This window comes from Hemiscyllium ocellatum, chromosome 8, assembly GCF_020745735.1.
Source record: "Hemiscyllium ocellatum isolate sHemOce1 chromosome 8, sHemOce1.pat.X.cur, whole genome shotgun sequence".
Lineage (NCBI taxonomy): Eukaryota > Metazoa > Chordata > Chondrichthyes > Orectolobiformes > Hemiscylliidae > Hemiscyllium > Hemiscyllium ocellatum.
This window is the reverse complement of record NC_083408.1, coordinates 23,504,457-23,528,644: the sequence shown is the minus strand read 5'-3', so window position 1 is coordinate 23,528,644 and position 24,188 is coordinate 23,504,457. Positions and strand designations below refer to the sequence as shown.

At 39.6% G+C, this 24,188-nt stretch overlaps 1 protein-coding gene across 2 annotated transcripts in view; it reads right to left on the bottom strand.

Moving 5' to 3' along the window:
* Positions 1-6,750: 6,750 nt before the first annotated feature.
* The window catches only part of LOC132818056 (tau-tubulin kinase 2-like), a 277,076-nt gene continuing 259,638 nt past the window's right edge, over positions 6,751-24,188 (bottom strand). For both annotated transcript variants that reach the window (XM_060828686.1, XM_060828687.1), the window contains 2 exons: positions 19,592-21,030; positions 6,751-8,700 (listed from right to left, as the gene is read on the bottom strand). In XM_060828686.1, the coding sequence (XP_060684669.1) occupies positions 8,223-8,700; positions 19,592-21,030 (1,917 nt within the window). In that variant the 3' untranslated portion in view covers positions 6,751-8,222. The remainder of the gene's footprint in view (positions 8,701-19,591; positions 21,031-24,188) is intronic.

Genomic DNA, 24,188 nt, shown 5'->3' with positions numbered 1-24,188 from the left:
GACTCTCCTGCTCCTCGATCAACTGTGCTTTTCCAGCACCACACTCTTTTACCCTTAAGGTCAATCTAAACAAGTTGAATGGGCAAGTACATGGCAGATGCAGTATTATGTCAATACTGAAGTTGTACACATTAGCATGAAAAACAAAGAAAATATTATTTAATTAGTGACATATTGAGAAGTGTAAATATACAAAGGAATCTGGCTATTCCTGTCCACCAGCCGATTAAAGTAGACAGGCAGGTGCAGCAAGCAAGTAGGGAGGCAAATGGTATGTTGATTTTCATTAAAAGAGATTGAGTTCAGAAGAAGCAGTGTCTTAATGCAGTTATAGAAGGTTTTGGTGAGTTTGCACCTGGAGTATTGTGTACAGTTTGAGTCTCCCTTCCCAAGATAGTTGACATAAGAGGGAGTGCAACAAAATGTATACTAAGCTGATACTGGGGATGAAGGACTATCCTATGAGGAGAGATTGGTTCAACTAGGCTTATACTCACTAGAGTTTAAAAGAATGAAGTGGGATTTGATTGAAATATACAAAATTCTAACAAGCCTCGACAAGATGCAGCAAGGATGGCTTCTCTGGGATTGGGAAACTGACAATGTCTAGACCAGGGTCAGAGTTTAAAAATATAGCGCAAGCCATTTAGAACTGAAATGAAGAAAACATTTCTTTACTGAGTGGTCAACCTGTGAAATTTGTGACCACGGAAGACTGTAAAGCCTGGATCGCTGAGTATAAAAAAAAATTGACAAATTTTTTAGATATTAAAAGTATCAAGGGGTTTGGAGAGAATAACAGATCAAATAAGAATGTAGATAATATGCCTTTGTGATATAGGATCAACCATAATCATACGTAGGAACAAATTACTGTAAATGCTGGAGTCTGTACTGAACCCAATATGCTGGCGATCACAGTGGATCAGACAGCATCCATGGAGAGAGAGTATGCTAACATTTCAAGTCTAAACGACTCTTCGTCAGAGGTCTGAAGAAGAGTAATCTAGACTCGAAACACTAGTTTGCTTTTCACCATAATCATATTGAATGATGGAACAAGCTCAAAAGACTGGATAACCTACTCCTGCTTCTACTGTCTGTGTTTCTATGTGAGGTATATTTTTGAAGTCACCCGATTCAATTTCTGACATGTGGAAGTCACTTCCCATCCCTAAATTACCACCTCCCCCTTTCCAACCAGTTGAAGTGATTCATGCCAGAAGCAAGTAAGAAACTTCCTGATGCACAGTCTGCCCCACCATTTTGCTTGGCTATGGACTCTCCATAGATCTCCAAAATGCCAGGCCAGTTAAATTATTAGTAGAAAAGTCTGTCACAATCTAATAGGTAAAAGGGGAAATGAGAAATATCCAAACGTGGTTGCAGAAGAGAGCTCAGCAGAGCTCAATTAACCATCACAGCGACAATTACTAGTACCTTGACAAAATTTCTTGAGCCCCTATCGACGTCTTTACATTCCATTATTCTTCTGAGCAATAAAGAAGGCAAGACATTGTGCAGGAGGTCAAAGTATTCCTATTTGCTCACTTACAGCAAACAAATACCAAATTTGAAATACAACATGCTATACTCTTGCAATCATAATGTCACAAGTTGTTACAAGCCAGTTTTTAAAAATTACATTTGTATTGTGGACTGATATTAAAGACCTTCAAAAATGGATTCCAAGGGTCACCTGAGCTTTGACATTCCAATGTTCATCGAGCTTCTAGAGGTTCCAAGTCTAGATTCCTGTAGAATTTTCACACATCACTGCAGCCATCTTTGCTATCCATCAAGACAAGACAGGACAAGCTACCACGAAAGAAGAGAATAAACCAGTCCATCTAGATGACTGCTGTAACCAACCATGTTGTAGAAAGGCCACATCTGCAGTATTGTAGAAGAGAAACAAGGGACTACTTTCTCCCTTACCTCATTCCATCTACAAGCTACGTGAGAAAAGAACCTCCAGCAGGTCAATTGTGGAAGCCATCATAGCTGCTGACATACATCTGCATAAAGTCTTCACCTCCATCAATTTGATATCTCGAACCTCAAAACAACAGGCCTGCATGGAACCAATAGAAACTAAATGTGATTCAACTCTTACTAGTACTGGTTATGTTCTTATCTATAACTATCTTTGTGCATGTGTATGTGACAGAGAGAGCAAGAGAGAATCAGACATATTTTCAAGAGCAAGATTATAAATAAGCTAACCTTTCATTTTTGTTACAAAAGGAAGTGTTATTTAAAATAGTCTCACTCACTTCAAGGTTAAGAATTACACACATTCACATACAGATATACTGATCACGGGAAACCTTGAGGAAACATCTTAAAATCGCCTGTGACAATGGACAGATTTAGGGGAAAAGAGTAATTAAAAGACAATAGCAAACATTGAATTTGAGGGGACAAGGATTGTGTTTCATTGAGTATCCTCTAAAAATGTCCTGTTCTCTTTTATTTAATGCTGTGGCTGATTCAGAGAATGCAAAACAGTTTAACCCATTAATCATTGTTACTAGGAATAAATTAGGATTTGAATTAGTCTTTTTGATTGGCATTTATGCTGTACAAGTATAAACAGGTCAAACAAGAATGTAGATATGCTATTTTTTGAGTTTGAGTTACGTTTTGGGATCCAAAGCCTGAGTTTACAATATCTGATGCTTTTTATGGGAACAAGGTACTGAGTTGGATGATCAGACATGATCACTATAAATAGCAAAACAGGCATGAAGGACTGAATGGCCTACTCCTGCCCTAGTTTCTATTTTTCTACGAACAAATTATTAAAATTGCTTATCCAACGGGAGCATATTAGAAAACTAGTCCCATAAATAATCACGCTCAAACAACTGCCAGCATGCAACTTGGAATTATCACATATTTGTCGATTTTGAATTATTCAAGCTATAACAAGAAAAATATTTGAAGGAACATGAGGAATGTAAATATGTCACGATAGTGAGAGAGCAGTTACAAGTTTTGGCCATCCAATTCCACTATTTTTGAGATTATATCCAGACTGTGATGCACTGGATGTTTTCCAAGTCTAAATAAATCCAGCTGATAAGTTCTCATGATTATCTCTGTAATCATTGGAGTTCTTGGGAATGGAGAACTAATACTGGATTGAAATCGGGCTTAAGCTGAATGTTTTGAAACAATACATGGAACTAAAAGATCACATTACTGACAATGACTTTACAAACCGTGAAAAGGTCATGGATATAAAATATCCAGAAATTGCTGCAGAGGCTTAGCAGGTTTGGCAGCATCTGTTTAGTTCTAGAACAGTTCTGAGGAAAGGTCATTGGACCCAAAAAGTTAATTTTGATCTTGCTTCACAGATGCTGCCAGGCCTGCTGAGCTTTTCCAGTAATTTCTGTTTTGTTTCTGACAGTTCTTTCAGTTTTTAAATAAATGTCCAGTCTGTTTTTCAAATTTACATAACTATTTTCTTGAATTTAGACTTTATCCTAATACACATGGGTGCGTATATCTGCATCGTCTGATGGAGAAGCAGCTCTCCGAAAGCCCGTGCTCTCAACTAAACCTGTTGGACTATAACCTGGTGTTGTGTAACCTCTGACTTTGTTCACCCCAGTCCAACACTGGCGCCTCCACATCATGGTTACCATTAGCTGAGTGGTAGCACTCTGACATTTGAGTCACTTCAGAAACTTGAAAATCTGACACTGCAATGCAGCAATAAGAAGAGTTGTCTGAGGAGTTGCCTGTCAGATAAGGTCTTAAATGGAACCCTGTCCAACTCACTCAGTTCAATGCAAAAGATCTAGGACACTCTTGGTGAATTTCCCCCTAGTGGCCTCATCGCTGTTCAGTCATCAACTAACATCATTAAAACAGATATACTGGCTTTGATCGCAATGCTGTTTGTGGGAGGTTGCTGTGTGCAAAACAATTTTCACATTTCCAACATGACAACAGTGACTACACTTCAAAAGAACTTCATTAGCTATAAAACACTTTGTAACATCCTCTGGTTGTACAATGAGCTATGCAAATACACATTTTTCTTTTTAAATAAACAGTAATTTTCCCATAATTGTATTCTTAAATATTATTCCAGTTCAAGATTAGTAGATTTAAAATAGGAACAGTTTTTGATATAACCCATACCTAGCTCAGAGCATAGCAACTGATGTAGACCATTCAGCCTCACATTTACCCACATCTGGTTTAAAGGTAGGAATTCACATCTCCCGTACTCTTACCTAATAAATGTCCATTAATCCCATCTTGAAACATTTCACCAAACTTCCAATAGCCTGCATGTCGAAAGTGCTTCCCGATTTCACTGCTGAAAGGATTAGACCTGAATCTTAAGTTTATGTCTTGCCTGAATTGCCTCACCAGAAGAAACAGCATCTTTACACGCATCCTATTAAATCCGTTTATAATTTGACTCCTGAAAAGTGAACATGAGAGGTTTCAGAATTCTGGTCAGCTATCAATTACCCCACATCTTACATTGTACTGTGAATAATGATCAACAGGTATGTGGACAACTACAATTTGTAATAAAGGTTTAGTCAATAAGCTTAAGAGAAATGTTTAGTTTGTACCTGAAATCATTTTATTTATTTGGAAGATGAAACATACTAAATAAGCAAGCTAACTCAATTTCTAAAAAACTGTAGATGAAGTAAGAATGAATTGGTTCATTGGGATCAAATAAAAGACAAATAATTTTTATTAGTGTTTTTTATTGGAATACACAAGACAACAAATATTTATATGTTGGCATGCTTAATGAATATTTTATTTTACTGGTTTATAAAAATAAAATACAAAATAATTTTAGAACACAACATAAAACACTGTACAAGGCTTTGATATGATACAAATCAAAGAACTTAAATAATTACAACTTTATGTACACCCTACCTTCAAACAATGTATGCCATTTTGTTCAATGTACTCTACAGTTGAAATGTGCCAGACCATTTGATACTCATTGCTGCTTTTGTAAATTTTTGTATTGACTCTAAGGTGGGCTCCATAAAACAACCTCTTGCCCAGCATAAATTGCTAGTATAAAAGGTGTTAAATCCTTTATTTCCCCTTTAAGTAATCCAAAGGGAACAATGCAAATTAGATGCGACTTAGGATGGGAAATCTCATTCTATTTAACCACAAATAATAAGTAGAACCATTATATAGAACCTATAATAGTTTACAAATTATTCTTTAGCTTCAGAGTTGAGAAACTTGTTTGTTATTTGACCGTACTAAGCTTTTTGCATGTGCACCTGTTCATAATATGCAGCCACATTGCACATATTTGAACAATCTCTTGCAGGGAAAGAAGTTTGACAAAGTGTATGGAGCCCACTTTTCAGTCTCATTTCTAAAACAAAATGTGCGTTATGCTAGATAATCCCAAAAGCAGTTAAGCTAGAAGCCTAATAGAACTGAAGGAATCGCAATTAAAAAAGGAACTTGGGGCTGCAAGCAGTTTTTGCAAAAACCCTTTTGCACCTTCAATGAAACCGTTTACTAATGTCATGGCCAGTAAGTCTTTCTGCGCACACAATTTGTCAGTGAGCCCCATAAGGCTGGAAGAGGTCAGCAACTTTATAATCACTCCTTCCCTTTCTCAAATGTTAACATAAAATACAAAGTTCGAAATGACTTTAGATTAACTTTTAATTAATGCATGCATAAAGCTTTACTGACCCATTTTTGAACTTACTACATTGATACTAATTTACATATTATACCATGAGCAGAGATTAGAATAATATTCAGGTAATATGAGCAGTAGCATTAGTAATCTAGAGTCACTTCAATTGACAGGTTTGAGAAGTGCAGTAATTCCCTTTCAGAAAATGTGCATGATTTTGCACTAACCATTGGAATTCAGCAGAAGTGACACTATTTTGTGACCTTGCATAAACATCTCCAAACTTAGTTAAAGCTGCTTGTTTTGTCTAGAATCCCCCTGTTTTGATCAAGTCCACTTCTTTCCACTTTGTTAAAGCTAGATTCTTAAAATTCCCAGTTTTGATAACACTTATACTATTAAATAATACAGTAACTTTTAAAAATCTTTATTTGGGGAAGAAATCTAATGCAGTGCAAGGCAGACACAGGAAACTGGTATACATTTACTGTATGAGCAAAATCCCAAAATCCGCAGCTTTAAAAAAGTGCATGCTGGATGTTTAAGAGTCAGATGACTATTGGGCAATCAATAGAAACAGCAATTTGGTTAACATTGTTTTTGAGTGTTTCTTTGTCGCCTTTACAGTACAGTTGCAAAAGGAAAAAAAATCCAATTTGTTCTACTTCCAATCCTGACATCTTTCACATTTAAAACCTCTGTACAGTTACAGATGTGTACACTCGGTTTCTCACTTTACAGTGGTTCAGAATCATTTCATTTTTTAAAAGTTCAATTCGGGAGTGCGTGTTTCCCCAATCCTGACATTAAGGTTTTGCATGCCAGGAAGAAAATGTAAAGCAACAGCATTCAGGCACGCAAAATCAATCTTACACCCTGTAGCCAATAAAGTCTAATCCTTAGGAAAACAATAAATACATACATATACTGTACGACATGCAGTTATCAATAGCATCTATAATACAATAATATACAAACCATAAAACAGGACTTCAATTTCTTTAAGCATTCAAAACAGTTGTTGAAAGGTTAAAAATTACCCAGCATGTTACATTACAGTTGGAAAATATTACACACATTAAATAATTTACCCACCCAAGGAAAGCTTGAAAAAAAGTGATAGCTGATGTGATTTCCATTTAATAATCAGGCTTCAAGTGACAAATGTATCTTGTAGGAAACTCCCACTTACTTAACTCAGAGTTTCTTGCCTTGGCAGCAAAATAATACATAGATAAAATACATTAATATTTTAGTCAGGCACATGGCAATCAAATGCTGATCGGTAATAGTTTACACATAACGATATGTGTAGGAAGTAATATAAATCTTTATTTTCTTTAGGAGCTATCACTCGAAAATCAATTACTCATTGATTTTTCTCTTCTTTTGGTGATTACTTATTTGGATGATGTCTGTTATCACAGTGGTTGCAAGGATTATAGTTAGTAAACATTTAAAGGAGAGCTTTCCTTAATATTACGAAAAGACATCCACAGCTATGGACTGCTATGTATTGCAGTTCTTCCCAAACTTTTTCCTGTGGCCTCATTTTGTGGTTTGAATATTGTTGTGAGAGAGTGGGGTCGATTACAGCAAGATAGAGCTATCCTAACTCCGTCAGAGTTCCACTTGCTGCCTCAGAGATCGCGGTTTCAATATTTCAGCTCACAGCCGCACTTGGGGTCCCAACTTTGGGAAGTCCAAGTCAGTGTATTTTATTGGGACTGGACCAAGTCACGATTTTATTTAAACTTTAGCGAAAGAGTGGAAGAAAACAATTGAGGCTTCTTTATTCCCCCTCCAACCTCTCACTCATTTCATGCCTGTTTTCAAAGTATTAGCATCTTACACCCTTTTAAAGGAGGTAATTAAAGATTTTGCCTTCTGATTCCATAAGGCAATGCAAATCTAGGAAAACTAACCTACCAGTATCAGTTGTCAATTCTCTGCAATAAACATACGTGCTCCAGTCCTTCAACTATTTTGAGTTCAACTACTCCCTCTGAACTCTGAATCAATTAGTTAATTAAATTAGATTGTATTTATCTAGACACACTGTACATTAAAAAAAAACACAATTGACATATGTGTAAAAAGATGGCAAAAATGTTATATTAATTTTGGTGTCCGAAAATGCTACAGCAGCCTTTCTTCTATTTATGAACTTCTGAGGTTTCCCTCAAGATCTAAAATGGCACAAGAACAAGTCAAGTCATAAGATTTTGGAGGATGGTGTATACATTGAAAAAGGTGGAAGTACTAGACTAGTATTTCCTACTCAAATAGCTCAAGGCAGCAGAAGCCAAAATAAAACCTAGCAGCACTCTTGCACAGCGTATGACCGTAAGTGTACTGTGCTATCAATCAATTTTAGTTTTACTGATAACTTTCCTAGTTTATACAAAGCAGCACCTGTCCAACACTTGGATCCAAAATGGCATATAAGCTACTGTCCAGTAAAGGAGAGACAACAGCAGATTTTCTTTTAGTAAAGACTAAATAACATGCAACAAGGAGGTGAAGGAGGGGAAAGAGATACTTGCACAAATTGTTACTATCTGCTGAGTTTACTGGACACTTTGCCATCTCTGCCTGAGCATTTTCCTTTTGTGGATTTGCTTTGACACAAATGATGAGGACTGCCAGGTCCCTTCATGCTATTTTTGCCCTGTTTACCACAGCCGTGGTCCTGCAGGAAACTTCTTCGGGAAGGCGAGGACCCAGAGTAACTGGGAGGGGAGCGGCTCCTGGCAAAGTGTGGCGAAGAGCTCCTCTGGTCTGTATATGGGCGTCCACGTGAAGGGGAGGAACTGGCAGTGCGTGGCAATGATGTGCTCCGTGGTGATGCGCTAGGGCTTCGACGGGGGATCACTGGGCTTTTTGGCGGAGTTTTGGGGCTACGGGGTGACTGTGGACTTTTGGACTGTGGGGAGCTCCTAGTCTTTTGCGATCCATTTTGTAAGATTTGAGCCAGGTGCGTTAGCAGGTCAGAATCAGAGCTACCACTTCCAACTACTCTGTATCGGCGTAACCTGGAAAAAACAAAGTGGAAAGTATATATTAGAGTGCAATTCATGGAGCAAAAAAGATGTTTCAAGTACACTTATAAATTTGTTATATTATTGATTGTGGACAGCTTTCTTCCCACAGCAGAGATTGCAAGTACAGAACTCAGATTGACAACGCAGGGCAGGACTGAGATGCCATCTTTAAGATGAGCCATTAGACTCAGGAATTGCTTTCTATCTGAAGTGAGGATGGAGTTTGGCCCTGAAATTTGTTACTCTAGGATTAAAATTGGTCAACAGAGCTCTTGTCAGTTTTGTTTTCCTGACGGTTGTTCATCTCCCAATCAAATCACTCAGAGTCAGATTCGTAAAGCATGGAGACAGACTCTTTGGTCGTTGCCAACCAGGTAACGTGAATTAATCTAGTCGCATTTACCAGAATGAGGCTCACATCCCTCTAAACCCTTCTCTTATTCATATAACAATCACCAGCCAGGAGTGTTCCCTCCCAGTCAGGGAACACTTCAATGATTCCGGGACATTCAGGCTCAGACCTTCGGATGACCATCCTCCAAGGCAGACTTCGGGACAGGCAGCAACGCTAAGTGACCGACTAAAGGTTGGTAGCTAAGTTCAGTACCCACGGGGATGGCCTCAACAGGGACCCTGGGTTCATGTCACACTACAGATGACCCCACTGCACTATACACTCTTTTACACGCAAACACAGAACCTCTCTCACACAAGCACCCTCTCACAGACTTGACTTATACCCCATTACACACACACACTCTCTCTCGCTCTCTCTCACAGATTCCCACACGCACACATTCTGTCTCGCCTGCACACGCACACATACAAGTTGGTGGGGTGAATTTGTACTTGCAGAATTACATTTTAGTTTGCTCAAAAACTGCATTAATCCAAGATGCTGTAAATTCCACTTTACAAATTGAATCAGTCTGACCAAACATTGGGACACATACAGACTTTAACCTCACACCTTCAGTGCATTATCTGAGCTGAGATGGCACCTACTGTTAAAGCTATCTTGAGAATGCAACTTTTTCAAGTTTTGGGATTTACATGCGAAGGAACCGAAAGTAACATGATCATTTCAAAAGATGAAAGATTTAAGCTAAATGTGTTTAATATTATATTCCATGACATTGCAATCCTTTTGCAATAAATTATGTGCATTATGATTTTGCTCCTCAACCACCTGAAGAAGCATTGCTTCGAACTTTTGGACTTTCCTATTCTGGATACTCCTATTCTCCATTTACTCCATGATTTTATAAACTTCTATAAAGTCATTTCTCAGCCTCTGACAGTGCAGAGAAGATAGTCCCGGCCTATTCAGCCTCTCCTTATACCTCGAACTCTCCAACCCTGGCACCATCCTTGTAGATCATTTCTGAACCCTTTCAAGTTTCACAACATCCTTCTTACAGCAGGGAGACCTGAACACAGTATTCCAAAGGTGTCCGAACCAATATCCTACACAGTCACAACTTGACATCCCAATTCCTATACTCAATGTGCTGACTAACAAACGTAAGTTTACCAAGTCAAGAATGTGTTGCTGGAAAAGCACAGATCAGGTAGCATCCGAGAAGCAGGAGAATTGACGTTTTGGGATGGAGCCAAGTACCTTCTTAATTACCCTGCTTATCTGGGACTCCACTTTCAAGGAACAATGAACCTGCACCCATAGGTCTCTTTGTTCAACAACACTCCCCAGGACCTTACCATTAAGGTGTTTAAGTCCTGTCCTGCTATGCCCTACCAAAACACAGCACCTCACATTTATCTAAATTAAACTCTATCTGCTACTCCTTGGCCCATCTGATCCATACCCCATTGTAGTCTGAGGTAATCTTCTTCACTGTGACTATACCACCAACTTTGGCATCATCTGCAAACTTACTAATCATACCTTCAATATTCACATCAAAATCATTTACATAAATGACAAAAAGGAGTGGACCTAGCACTGATCATTGCAGCAAACCACTGGTCATCTACAGCCAGTCTGAAAAGCAATCCTTCACCACCACTTTCCAGGGAGGTAGTGAGGAAAGAGGTCAATCTGAGACTGATACAGTTGAGAACAGAAGCGAGTCGGGCAGGCAGGGACAAAGCAGAGATCAAGGTAGGACTACTAAATTAAACTGCATTTATTTCAATGCAAGGGGCCTAACAGGGAAGGCAGATGAACTCAGGGCATGGTAACGAATATGGGACTGAGATATCATAGTAATTATAGAAACATGGCTCAGGACTGGGATGGGCAGGACTGGCAGCTTAATGGTCCAGGTTACAAATGCTACAGGAAGGAGGGGGAGTGGCGTTTTTGACAAGGGATAGCACTACAGCTATGCTGAGGGAGGATATTCCTGGAAATACATCCAGGGAAATTATTTGGGTGGAACTGAGAAATAAGAAAGGGATGATCACCTACCTTATTGGGATTGTATTATAGACAGAGGGAAATTGAGAAACAAAATGTGTAAGGAGATCTCAGCTATCTGTAAGAATAATAGGGTGATTATGGTCAGGGATTTTAACTTTCCAAACATCGACTGGGACTGCCATAGTGTTAAGGGTTTAGATGGAGGGGAATTTGTTAAGTGTGCACAAGACAATCTGCTGATTCCGTATGTGGATGTACCTACTAGAGAAAGTGCAAAGCTTGACCTACTCTTGGGAAATAAGGCAGGGCAGGTGACTGAGGTGTCAGTGGGGGAGCACTTTGGGGCCAGCAACCATAATCCTATTAGATTTAAAATAGTGATGGAAAAGGATAGACCAGGTCTAAAAGTTGAAGTTCTAAATTGGAGTATTAGGCAATAACTTCCAAAAGCTGATTGGGAGCAGATGTTCACAGGTAAAGGTACGGCTGGAAAATGGGAAGCCTTCAGAAATGAGATAATGAGAATCCAGAGAAAGTATATTCCTGTCAGGGTGAATGGAAAGGCTGGTAGGTATAGGAATGCTGGATAACTAAAGGAAAAGAAGGAAGTATATATAAGGTATAGACAGGAAGATCAAGTGAGTCCTTAGAAGAGTATAAAGGCAGTAGGAGTATACTTAAGAGGGAAAGCAGGTGGGCAAATGGGGGACATGAGGTACCTTTGGCAAATATAATTAAAGAGAATCCAAAGTGTTTTTACAAATACGTTAAGGACAAAAACGTAACTAGGGGGAAAATAGGGCCCCTCAAAGATCAAGAAGGCGGTCTTTGTTGGAGCCACAGAAAATGGGAGAGATACTAAACTAAACAAAGTATTTTGCATCAGTATTTACTGTGGAAAAGGATATGGAAAACATAGACTGTAGGGAAATAGATGGTGACACCTTGCAAAATGTCCAGATTACAGAGGAGGAAGTGCTGGATGTCTTGAAATACATAAAGGTGGATAAATCCCCAGGACCTGATCAGGTGTACCCTAGAACTCTATGGGAAGCTAGAGAAGCGATTGCTGGGCCTCTTGCTGAGAAATTTGTATCATCGATCGTCACAGGTGAGGTGCCGGAAGACTGGAGGTTGGCTAACGTGGTGTCACTGTTTAAGAAGTATAGTAAGAACTAGCCAGGGAACTATAGACCGGTGAGCCTGACCTCGGTGGTGGGCAAATTGTTGGAGGGAATCCTGAGGGACAGGATGTACATGTATTTGGAAAGGCAAGGACTGATTAGGATAGTCAACATGGCTTTGTGCATGGGAAATCATGTCTCACAAACTTGATTGAGTTTTTTGAGAGAGCAACAAAGAGGACTGAGCGGTGGATGTGATCTATATGGATTTCAGTAAGGCTTTCGACAAAGTTCCCCATGGGAGATTGATTAGCAAGGTTAGATCACATGGAATACAGGGAGAACTACCCATTTGGATACAGAACTGGTTGAAAGGTAGAAGACAGAGGGTGGAGGGTTGTTTTTCAGACTGGAGGCCTGTGACCAGTGGAGTGCCACAAGGATCGGTGCTGGGTCTTCTACTTTTTGTCATTTACATAAATGATTTGGATGCGAGCATAAGAGGTACAGTTAGTAAGTTTGCAGATAGTACCAAAATTGGAGGTGTCGTGGACAGCGAAAGAGGGTTACCTCAGGATCTTGACCAGATGGGCCAATGGGCAGAGAAGTGGCAGATGGAGTTTACTTCAGATAAATGAGAGGTGCTGCATTTTGCTGATTTGATAATTCCAGTTTGGATTCAGGTTTGTTGAACTCCAAGGCAGTGAGTGGTAGATCTTTCGTTCCGTGTGATTATTTCAGCTGGTTTAAGCAGTACTTGGTGAAGTAATGGCTCTTTCAGTCACAAAAAGAGTTTTCTTGGGGTGGATGAAGTGCCTCTGGGGGTTTTACAAAAACGTGAGCAAGGCAGACAAGTTGGAGGGGAGGTTGCCTTCATTTGGGAGAAAAGGGGAAGTAATTACAGCATTTGCTCAGCATTTAAATTTGTTGGAATTGCCATTGGAATCTTTGGAAAAGGCTATAATTCAATTGCAAATGAGGCTGCTTGAATATGAGACGGAAATGAAACAGTTTGAATTACCGTTAAAAGCAGAGGAAAGAGAAAAAGTACAAATCGCCCTAGTAGAACAAAAAGAGAATGAAAAGGACAGAATGGCTTGAGTAGAACAATAAGAAAAAGAAGAGGAAGGCTCTAGCGGAAGAAAGGGCTAAAGAGAGTAAAGGAAGAAAAAGAGAGAGTTTGAACTTCAGAAATTGGCAAATAGGAAAGTTGGCTTAAAAGGATGGAAGTGAGGGTAAGAGGGAGACTTAGTGAGGGTAGTGAGGATGAGCAAACCCATCATAGCTGAAGGCCTGGTGGGGATATGCTTAAATATATCCAAGCATGTCACGAGTGACCACATGGGTTTTGTTGATCCAAACAAAGCTGGTAGATAGAGCTACTGAGTTATGTGCATCAGTATCACAGGAGGTATCTGGGGAGTACCAGGAGCTGAAGAAAGCCATCTTAAGTGCATATGAACTTGTGTTGGAATCCTACAGACAATGTTTCAGGAATCTGAGGAGGGACCCTGGTCAAGTTTGAAAGGATCAAACAAAGCAATTTTGATAGGTGGATAAGGGCATTAAAACAAAATCAAACATATGGCGCTCTTGGAAAGATGATTATTTTGGAGAAGTTCAAAAATTTACTTCATGAAGTAGTGAGAACTCATGTGGAAGAGCAGAGAGTTAAAATGGCAAGATTAGCAGCTGAAATGGTTCATGATTATGAGTTGGTTTATAAATCAAAGTTTGGCTTCCAACAGCAATTTCAATCTGTGAGGGATAAAAATTGGGGAAAGGAGAAATACTCACGTGGTAAAGGAAAAGTAGATCTTGGTGAAGATCTTAATGATAACTTACCACATGGTAAAGAGGACCCCATGAAGGGGAAAGACAAGTTAAAAAGCTCCTGCTTTTTCACAATGAAATAGGCCACTTGAAATTCAAGTGCTGGTGGGTTAGAAAAAGCGCTGGGAAGACAAATGTAGGAAAACAGGATAACCAGTGAATTTTGTTGAAGTGGTAAAAGAAAGGACAGTGGACGCTGAAAAGCTGCACCAGAATGTACAACCTGGTCAGAAGTTGGTTAAGGTGGTGGTGCCGGATCTTCTTAAACTATTTACTTGCAATGGTAATGTTTACTCACATTGGCCAAGAGGCGCAAGTAAAGAAGTTACAGTATTAAGACACACGGGATTATGTCAATCTTTGATGCTGAGAGAGGAGGAGATATGTAACTCAGAAGGACAATTGCCAGAAAAGTGCTTGCACATGGAATTCATGGGGGGACAAGAAGTGCTCAGTCATGCAATAAGGTTAGAATGTCCAGTTAAAAGTGAAGCCATGGTAGAATTACTGGAGGAACTCTTGGATCCAGGAATACAATTTGTCCGTGCTAACAATATCACTGGGTCACAGGTAGGAGTGTTGCCTACTGTGATTGAAAAACCAGTGGAAAATCAGGCAAATGAGGTATTATAGGAAGTATATCCTCGGATTTTTCCTGACTGTGTGGTAAACAAGCTCACAAAATCACCAGTTTGAAAAGGAGGATCAATCAAAGAATATAGATAAGAAAGTTGAAGTAGAATGATCAGAAACCATGTCTGATCAAATGGTTGTGACAAAACAGAAACAGGTGGAGGTCAAAGTGGATAGTTTTAGCTCAGAGAAATTAGTGTTGAGGGTGTGGTGCTGCCGGTCAGGCAGCATCTGAGAGCAGGAGAATCGACGTTTAGAGCACAAGCCCTTCATCAAGAATGAGGCTTGTGGGCCAGGAGGATGAGAGATAAATGGGACATGGGGTGGGGGGCAGCTGAGAAGGTCCCCGGTGCTGAAACAGCACAACACTCTCGGCTCTGATCTCCAGCATCTGCAATTCTCACTCTCTCCCCCGCTCAGAGCAATTAACTGAGTTACAACAGAAAGATGAAAAACTGAAGCAATTCTAACAAAAAGCACACACAGAAGAAGAATCTGAATTTATCCCTGAATGCTACTATCTTAAAAATGAAGTTCTGAACAGGAAATGGAGACCATCACATATTCAGATAGATGAGAATTGGGCAGAAGTTCATTAAGCTGTATTCCCAGGGGGTTACAGAAAGGTAGTACATGAATTGCCAGTAGGAGATCATTTAGGAGTCAGAAAAGCTCAAGCTAAATGAAAAAAATCATTTTTACTGGCCTGGTCTGCACAAGGATGTCAGTGAGTTTTGCCAGACATTGCACACTTGTCAGGTAATTGGAAAAACACAAGCAGTAATAAAACCCACACCTTTAATACCCATTCCTGCATTTGAGGAATTTTTTTACAAGAGTCTTAATTGATTACATAGGACCCCTACCTACGACAAAAGACAGAAAACAGTATTTGTTAAAAATAATGGATGCATCCACTAGATTTCCATGAGGCCATTCCTTTACACAATATCACAGCTAAAAGGACTGTATAAGAGTTACTCAAATTTTTCACGAGATATGGACTCGTGATACCCATAGAGACACAATCAGATCAAGGGTCAAATTTTACATCAAAATTATTCAAGGAAGTTATGGACAGCTTAGGAATAACAATTCAAATCCACTTCATACCATCAAGAATTGCACAGAGCACCAGAAAGGTGGTATCAGACATTAAAGACCATGTTAAATGCTTATAGTCAAGACTATCCAGATGATTGGAATAAAGGAATTCCATTTGTATTTGTTGTCATGAGAGATGCACCAAATGAATCAACCAAATTCAATCCATTTGAATTAGTTTTTGGGCATGAAGTGAGAGGACCACTAAAATTGATCAAGGAAAAATTGTTGAGTCGGAATTCAGAAACCACATATTTGGATTGTGTGTCATGTTTTAGGGAATGGTTAAATAGACAACTTTTAAAAATATCACAATAAATGATGAAACATTGAAATCAAAAACTCGTTATTTTGCTAATGAAGACAAAGTGTCAGTGTTAACTTTCAGTGATAGTTGAATCATTAAAAGTAAGGTTGAGTGGACCTTATCAAATCAAATGGAAATTGAGTGAGGTTTACTGTTTGATAAGGATTCCAGACAGAAAGAAATATCAGAGTGTTTCATGTGAATACACTCAACAGGTATTTTGATAGGGAAGGAAAGCAAAAGGAAAATGTGTTACTAGTTACAGCAGAGAGAAGAACCAAATTCAGACAATTCTTAATTACACATTCCTCAAATTAAATTGGACAATGAAAAAGTTGTCAAAAATTGGGATAAATTATTGAGTTACCTATCAGAGGAAAATTGAAATGATTTGAAGAAGTTATAGCTATTGCATGGGAAATATGTGGGAATAAGCTGGGAAGTATTAATCTAATTGTGCATGTAAATATAGGAAATACTGTTCTGATTAAGCAACATCCTTATAAACTTAACCCTTGAAAGTTGACACTGGTTTAAAAAGAGATTGAATGCATGCTCCAAGACAACATAATTAAAGTGAGTTGCAGTGAGCTCACCCATAGTAATAGTGATGGTAAAAACAGATGGTAACCAACGGTTACATGTGGACTATCGCAAAGTCAATGCAGTTACAAAGTCTGATTCAGATCCGATTCCACATTTGGAAGGTGGGTCCAGCAACTTATATTTGTAAGGTAGGCTTACTCAGAGGGTACTGGCAAGTCCCTTTATCCAAAGGAGCGAAGACAATTTTGGCTTTTGTAACGCAGAATGGACTATCAATTTAAACTCATGCCATTTGGTACGAAAAATGCATCAGACTAATTTATGGATTACCCAACTGTGTGGTATAGTCGATGACCTGGTGCTTTTTAGTCACACACTGAAGGAACATTTGCAGAACTAATTGATCAACTTCAGGAGGCAGGTTTGGTGATAAACCTGGCTAAGAGTGAATTAGCCAAAGCCCAAGTCAAAATTCCTGGGCCATTGTATTGGGTCACTCCCCGAGGAACATGTAAACAAAAAGTTATTGGGGAGTTTCCTATACCATCAACAAAGACAGCATTCCTGGGATTAAAGTGGATTTTATCAGAAATTTGAACTGATCTTTGGCAGTGCAGCTGCTCCACTCACTGAATTATTGAAGAGGTCCAAGTAGTTTCAGTGGACGGCAGACGGTCAGAAGGCATTAAGACAGCCTGAAGGCTGTGGTCTCAGTATTAACCACACCTAATTACACAAAGCCATTCCAGGTGGCTATCAATACGAGGGATGTAGGTGTCAGGGTTGTACTATTAAAAGACGATGAAGAGGAGATAGAAAGACCTATCAGATGTTTCTCCAGGAAACTGAAAATTCATCAACAGAGGTATTTGACAGTTGAGAAGGAGACATTGGTGTTGGCATTACAACATTATGCTGCCAGTAATGTGTCTGAGACAATTATCACATACTTACCATAATCCATTGAAGTTTTTAGAGAAATTCAAGGACAAAATTTAGATGGAGCTTATCATTGCAACCATTCAATTTTAAAATTATACAAGTGGCAGGAAGAGAAAACATAATTGCCGATGCATTGTCGAGACGTGGATGAAAAAATGGAGGCGTTCAGTGCAGGAGTAAACAGATGGGCATAGAAGGAAGTACGCTTGCATGGTTATAGTCAATACAATGTAACTGTATTGGTAGTGTACTAACAGAGTAAGACTAAGGGGTTTTAAATGAAGTCATCTTTGTATATTGATGGTTCATTGTTTTTAAGGTGCCGGGGAGGTGTAACAACGTTGTCACTTTAAAAAGGTTATTTTGTTCTTGGGTTTTCTTCAAGAGAGGCTGTAAATAAAGAGATGCTGAAATGGCAGGGGACTGGCCAGTTTTCCCCATTCACGTTTTTTTTCTAGTTTGGTTTAGTTATAACAGTAAGAAGCTGCTGGTTTAGCTGTAGTAGAGAAGCTCTGCAGTACAGAGAAACATTCGAAGCTTTAGCAGATGATTCCTGGCTGACTTTCTCTCCGAAACCTTGTTGGCCTGCAAGAATCTGTGTTTGAATTTATCTTTTGCCAAGGGGTCTGTTTATGAGATGTTCCAGGAATTGGAAAGGTTCCTTACTTATGTTGCTGCATTGGGTCAGTTAAATTATTCTAAATTCTGTTTTCTTTTGTTCGTCTTTCAATTGCTGTATTTAAATAAAGTCTGTTTTGCTTAAAGCCAAGTGGCTTGACCAGCTGCAGCACATCTGGAATATCCACTTCACATCTGCCGTTAAAATAAGAAGTTAGGGTCTAGGCTATCTTAAGAATATTTTGAGGGGGTCTCACCTGGTCCATAACACCTTTGATCTAATTTTGTATCCAAAAAATGGCTAAATCTCCCTGTATTTCATGTGATCTAACCTAACAAGTCGACCGAACCTTGTTGAATGCCTTACTAAAGTTCATAAAGATAACGTCCACCATTCTGCCTTCATCAATGTTCTTTGTCACTTCTTCAAAAAACTCAATCAAGTTAGTGAAACATGATTTCTCGTGCACAAAGCCACGATGATCACCCCATATCAGACCTTGCCTTTCCAAATACATGTAAATCCTGCCCCTCAGAATCCCCCTCCACTGACATCTGACTCACCAATCTCTAGCTCCCTGGCTTTTCCTGACCACTTTTCTTAAATAATGGCACCATGTTAGTCAACCTCTAGTCTTCCTGCACCTCACTCGTGTCTATCCATGAGATGGTTTGATTTCAACTATCCTGGGATACAATGAATTGTCACCAGGTGTCAAAATGTGAAGCAGATTTCCATTTCTGAATTCACTTGGTTCTGAAAGATTATTCTGTTCCTGAATCTTTCTCAGCTTTGCCTCGGAAATGTAACTTTTTTTGGACCCATAATTTGCCACAAACATTTCAGCACTCAAAACAAATTCAGCGGTCATTACTATATTGCTTGGAGTCTTGACTATCATATTTTCTACCTTACAACAGTAACTAACTTTTCAAATGAAAGGGCTCTTCACAGGCTATGAGGTATTTTGGACTACCCTAAGACCATGAAAAGACTACATAAATGCAAGTAAATCTCCATTTTTAAGGGAAAAATGCCTAATCATTCACTTTCATCTGCAGGGCACCGAGAAAAGCACTGAGTAATAGAACTGATTGAGAACGAATGTAAACTTCTGATTTTCAGGTAGTTGGTAAGTCAGCCATTTGTTTAGATTCTGATTTAATGATTAACTAAATGTGTCAATGTATGGGTATCTATATTCTCATGTCCATGCAGTAGGATGCACAGAAGTTATTATAAGATAAACTCAAGTAATTAATTCAAAACTTTCATTGCTTCACATCACAGAGGCTTTGGTTCAAAGTTATCATCAAACTAAATTTGTTCCATCCCAAACATTAAGGTTGGAATGAAGCTAACAAGGCAAGTATCAAAGTCAGGGCACTCACCTGACTTCCACACTTGGTCTGGTTGGTGGCTTCCCAGGAGGTGGTCTTGGGATAAACTGGGATGAGGTTGATGTGGGGATTTGTTCAGTATTGGTCAATGAAACAGGTCTTGGGATTTTGCTCCGCCGAGATTGAAGACTACTTAGACAGTCTTCATCAAATTGTTTGCCCAATTGTTGTTCCATTTCAGCTTTCACTGGAGGAGGTCCAGAATGAGTTCCATCATCAGATAAAGTCATTGATGGAACAGACACTTTCTCCTCCAGGGATCTCTCGGAAGTGGATGACAGATCACCTAGAAGGGATGTTCTGAAGGTATGTTGTCGCTTTTCAGTTAATTGCCTGGTCAGGTCTATTTGATGAGCTTTCTTCTGAAGCAGTTTCTCTTTAGCTGAGACAGGAACAGATGATTCAGAACCTGCTTCTACATCTGATGCAAGGATTGGTATGCGACTTTGCCGGAGTGGAGATGGTTTGGCTTCACCCTTCCTGGGATGCAGTGAATTGTCACCAGCTGTCAAGATGTGAAGCAGATCTCCATTTCTGAGTTCACTTGGCTCTGAAAGATTATTCTGTTCTTGAATCTTTTGCTGCATCATCTCAGAAATGTAACCTTTCTCGGACCCATAATTTGCCACACTATTTGCGTGGTCTTCTTGCTCAGAAACAACGGTGTGAAGCAATTCTTTTACACATTCGTATGAAATATTTGAAGACGACTGTAACTCACCCACCTCATCCTCAATGTACTTATAAAAGCCATTTTCTTCTACATCGTGCAGTTTCTCTTGTAGTCCATCCATTACAAGCTTTGTATACTCCACAGTAGATAAAGCATCTTTTTCTCTGTCAGAGACCACTTCACCTGATGTTACTGGCTGGGTTATATTAGACAAATGAGGACCAGGAAATTTGTTTTCTTCCTGGTTTGGCACAGAAGACAAGGTTTCTAGTTGTGCCACTGAGCTGTGTCCATTGCCTGGATGTAATTGGTCACTTATGGATTCATTTTTACCTGAAGGGCACTGTTCTTCATCAAGTTGACTTGCTACATCTCCAGAAATTACATGATCTTCTTCGCATTTATCGACTTCTTGAGCTGAATTGAGGGAGTCATTTCTGTTGTGGTCAGACCTGACACTAGTTTTTGCAAGTACATCCCCTTGATTACTGCTTTCTACTGTGCCAGTCACAACAGTCTCTCTCTCTTGTGTTGTCCCTTTATCTAATTCCAGTATAAGTTCTGCTTTGGAAGTCCCATTACACAATGTGTCATGCGGTACCAGAACTGGCATTGATTTCTCTTCCGGAGATGTGAGTTTTTGTACTTCATCAGTGGCATGTTCCATTCTGTGCTGGTCAGTCTCCTTATGCTCATCGTGCTGTATAACCCCAGCAGTAGCATGGGTCAGTGCGACTGCAGACTTGGGTGCAGTTATCTTAAAAAAAAACGTAGATCATGAAAATTTGAGACAATTTACTTACATACAGTTGACTTTTACTTGAACTCCATTTGAAAGAATTATTGTTAATATTTCAAACATCACCAAGAACCATACTCAAAAATTGTTACCAAAGAACAATTTATTCTGACCTGTTATATATAAGCACAAGGTTTTGAAAACAGAGATCATGCATCAACATCTTGCAGCCAGGATGTAACTTCCACAAACACTACATGGCTTAGATATTATACTGGTACAAGTGGTTTATGCAATATATACAACAAGGGTCCATGAGCACAAGCAACGACCTTGGCCCTTATTTTTAAGAGGTGAAAGATTTCCTAGAGAACTCATATTTTAAAAACAATCAAGTTTTCCTATCAAGTTATCAAGATAAATTTGTTCCATTCCAAACATCAACGTTGAAATGAAGCTTCCTAACAGCAAGTCATAGATAGGAGGAGGAAAAAGAAATTCAAATAGTGTCTGGGCCAGGAAACAGGAGACTGTACTGGCAGAGATGGGAAAGTAAAGCTATGGACAGCTGTGTGTGTGCATGAGAGTTCAGGGATTCAGGGACTGTTGGGGGTATGAGGGGGCACCTCAGATAGCTTCAGCGATAGAGAGTCAGTGAAAAGCGAGATGCACAGGGAACATAGAACATTACAGCGCAGTATAGGTCCTTCAACCTTCGATGTTGCGTCGACCCGTGGAACCAATCTGGTGCCCATCTATCCAACACGATTCCATTTTCATCCATATGTTTATCCAATAACCTTTAAATGCCCTTAAGGTTGGCGAGTCTATGACTGTTGCAAACAGTACATTCCAAGCCGCTACTACACTCTGAATAAGGAAACTACCTCTGACATCTGTCTTCTATCCATCACCCCTCAATTTAAAGCTACGTCCTCTCATGCTCACCATCACCATCTAAGGAAAAAAGCTATCAATGTCCACCCTATGTAATCCCAGATCATATTACATGTCTCAATTAACTCACCACTCTAACGAAAACAGTCTCAAGTCTCTCAGCCTTTCCTCATAAGACATTCCCTCCATACCAGGCAACATTCTAGTAAATCTCCTCTGAACTCTTCCCAAAGCTTCCACATCCTTCTTATAATGCAGTGACCAGAACTATACGCAATACTCCAAGTGTGGCTGCACCAGAGTTTTGTACAGCTGCAATATGACCTCGTGGCTCTGAAACTCAATCCTTCTACCAATAAAAGCGAATACACCCTATTGCCTTCCTATCAACCCAGGTGGCAACTTTCAGGGATCTACGTACAGTACACGGACACTGAGCTCTACATGCTCACCTACACTACTAAGAATCTTTCCATTAGCCCAGTATTCTGTATTCCGTATTCCTGTTGCACCTTCCAAAGTGAATCACATCACACTTTTCCACATTAAATTCCATTTACCACCCCTCAGTCCAGCTCTGCAACTTATCCATGCCCCTCTGTAACCTGCAACATCCTTCAGCACTATCCACAACACCACCAACCTTAGTGTCATCCGCAAATTCACTAACCCATCCTTCTACACCCTCATCCAGGTCATTTATAAATATGACAAACAGCAGTGGACTCAAAACAGATCCTTGCGGTACACCACTAGTAACTGAACTTCAGGATGAACATTTCCCATTAACCACCACCCTCTGTCTTCTTTCAGCTAGCCAACCTCTGCTCAAAACCACTAAAACGCTCTCAATCCCATGACTCCGTATTTTGTGCAATAGCCTAGCCTGGGGAACCTTATCAAACACCTTACTGAAACCCATATCAACCGCTTTACTCTCATCCAGTTATTTGGTCACCATCTCAAAGAACTCAATAAGCTTTGTGAGGAATGATCTATTCTTCACAAAACCATGTTGACTATCTTTAATCAAATTATCCCTCTCTCTAGATGACTACAAATCTTATCTCTTATAACCTTTCCAACACTTAACCCACAACCCAAGTCAGGCTCACTGGTCTATAATTACCAGAGTAGTCTCTGCTCCCCTTCTTGAACAAGGGGATATTTGCTATCCTCCAGTTTTCTGGCACTATTCCTGTAGACAATGACGACATAAAGTTCAAAGCAAAAGCTCTGCAATCTCCTCCCAGCTTTCCCAGAGAATCCGAGGGTAAATCCCATCTGGTCAAGGGGACTTAGCTATTTTCACACTTTTCAGAATTGTTAACACCACCACCTTGTGAACCTCAATCCTGTCCAGTCTATTAGCCAGTATCTCAGTATTCTCTTGACAAAATTGTTTTTTTCCAGTGTGAATACTGACAAGAATATTCATTTAGCCCTTCTCCTATCTCCTCTGACTCCACGCACAACTTCCCACTATCATTGATTGGTCCTAATCTTTCACTAGTCATTCTTTTAATACCCATAGAAATCTTTAGGGTTTTCCTTAATCCTATGTGCCAACAACTTCTCACATCCCCTCCTGGCTCTTCTTTGCTCTCTCTTTAGGTCTTTCCTGGCTAACTCAAGCACCCTAACTGAGCGTTCATACTCCATCCAACATAAGCCTTCTTCTTCCTCTTGACAAGAGATTCAACCTCTTTAGTAAAGCACGGCTCCCTCACTCAACCACTTCTTCCCTGCCTGACAGGTATACACTTATCAAGGACACACAGTAACTGTTCATTGAATAAGCTCCACGTCAATTGTGCCCATTCTCTGCTGTTTCCTTCCCCATCTGATATCTCGCCTAACTGCACCCTCCCCCCATCCACCCACTGCAATAACTCTTGCCCTGCATTATATACCTAACCCTTTCCATTGCTAAAGTAAACATAACCAAATTGTGGTCACTAACTGACACAATGGCAGAGATCAATGAGCCACAGACCACTGGAAGGGAAGAAGAATGAGTTATAGATAGCTGGGGGATACTGTAGGGGATTGAATAATCAGAGATTGAGGGGGTCAGATCATGTTGCGCTAAATTTGCTGCATTTAGGAGGAATGCTTCTGCTCCTCCTGGCCCATAAACAACATAATTTCTTTTGTGGTTCTTTGAATTGTTTCACCTGGTAGAATACTGGAAGCCCAGGAATCCCAGATTAGGTAATTATTGATTCGTTAATTCAAAAGAAAAATGCAGTTGAAAATAGAAGACTGTCCCTTCCTTA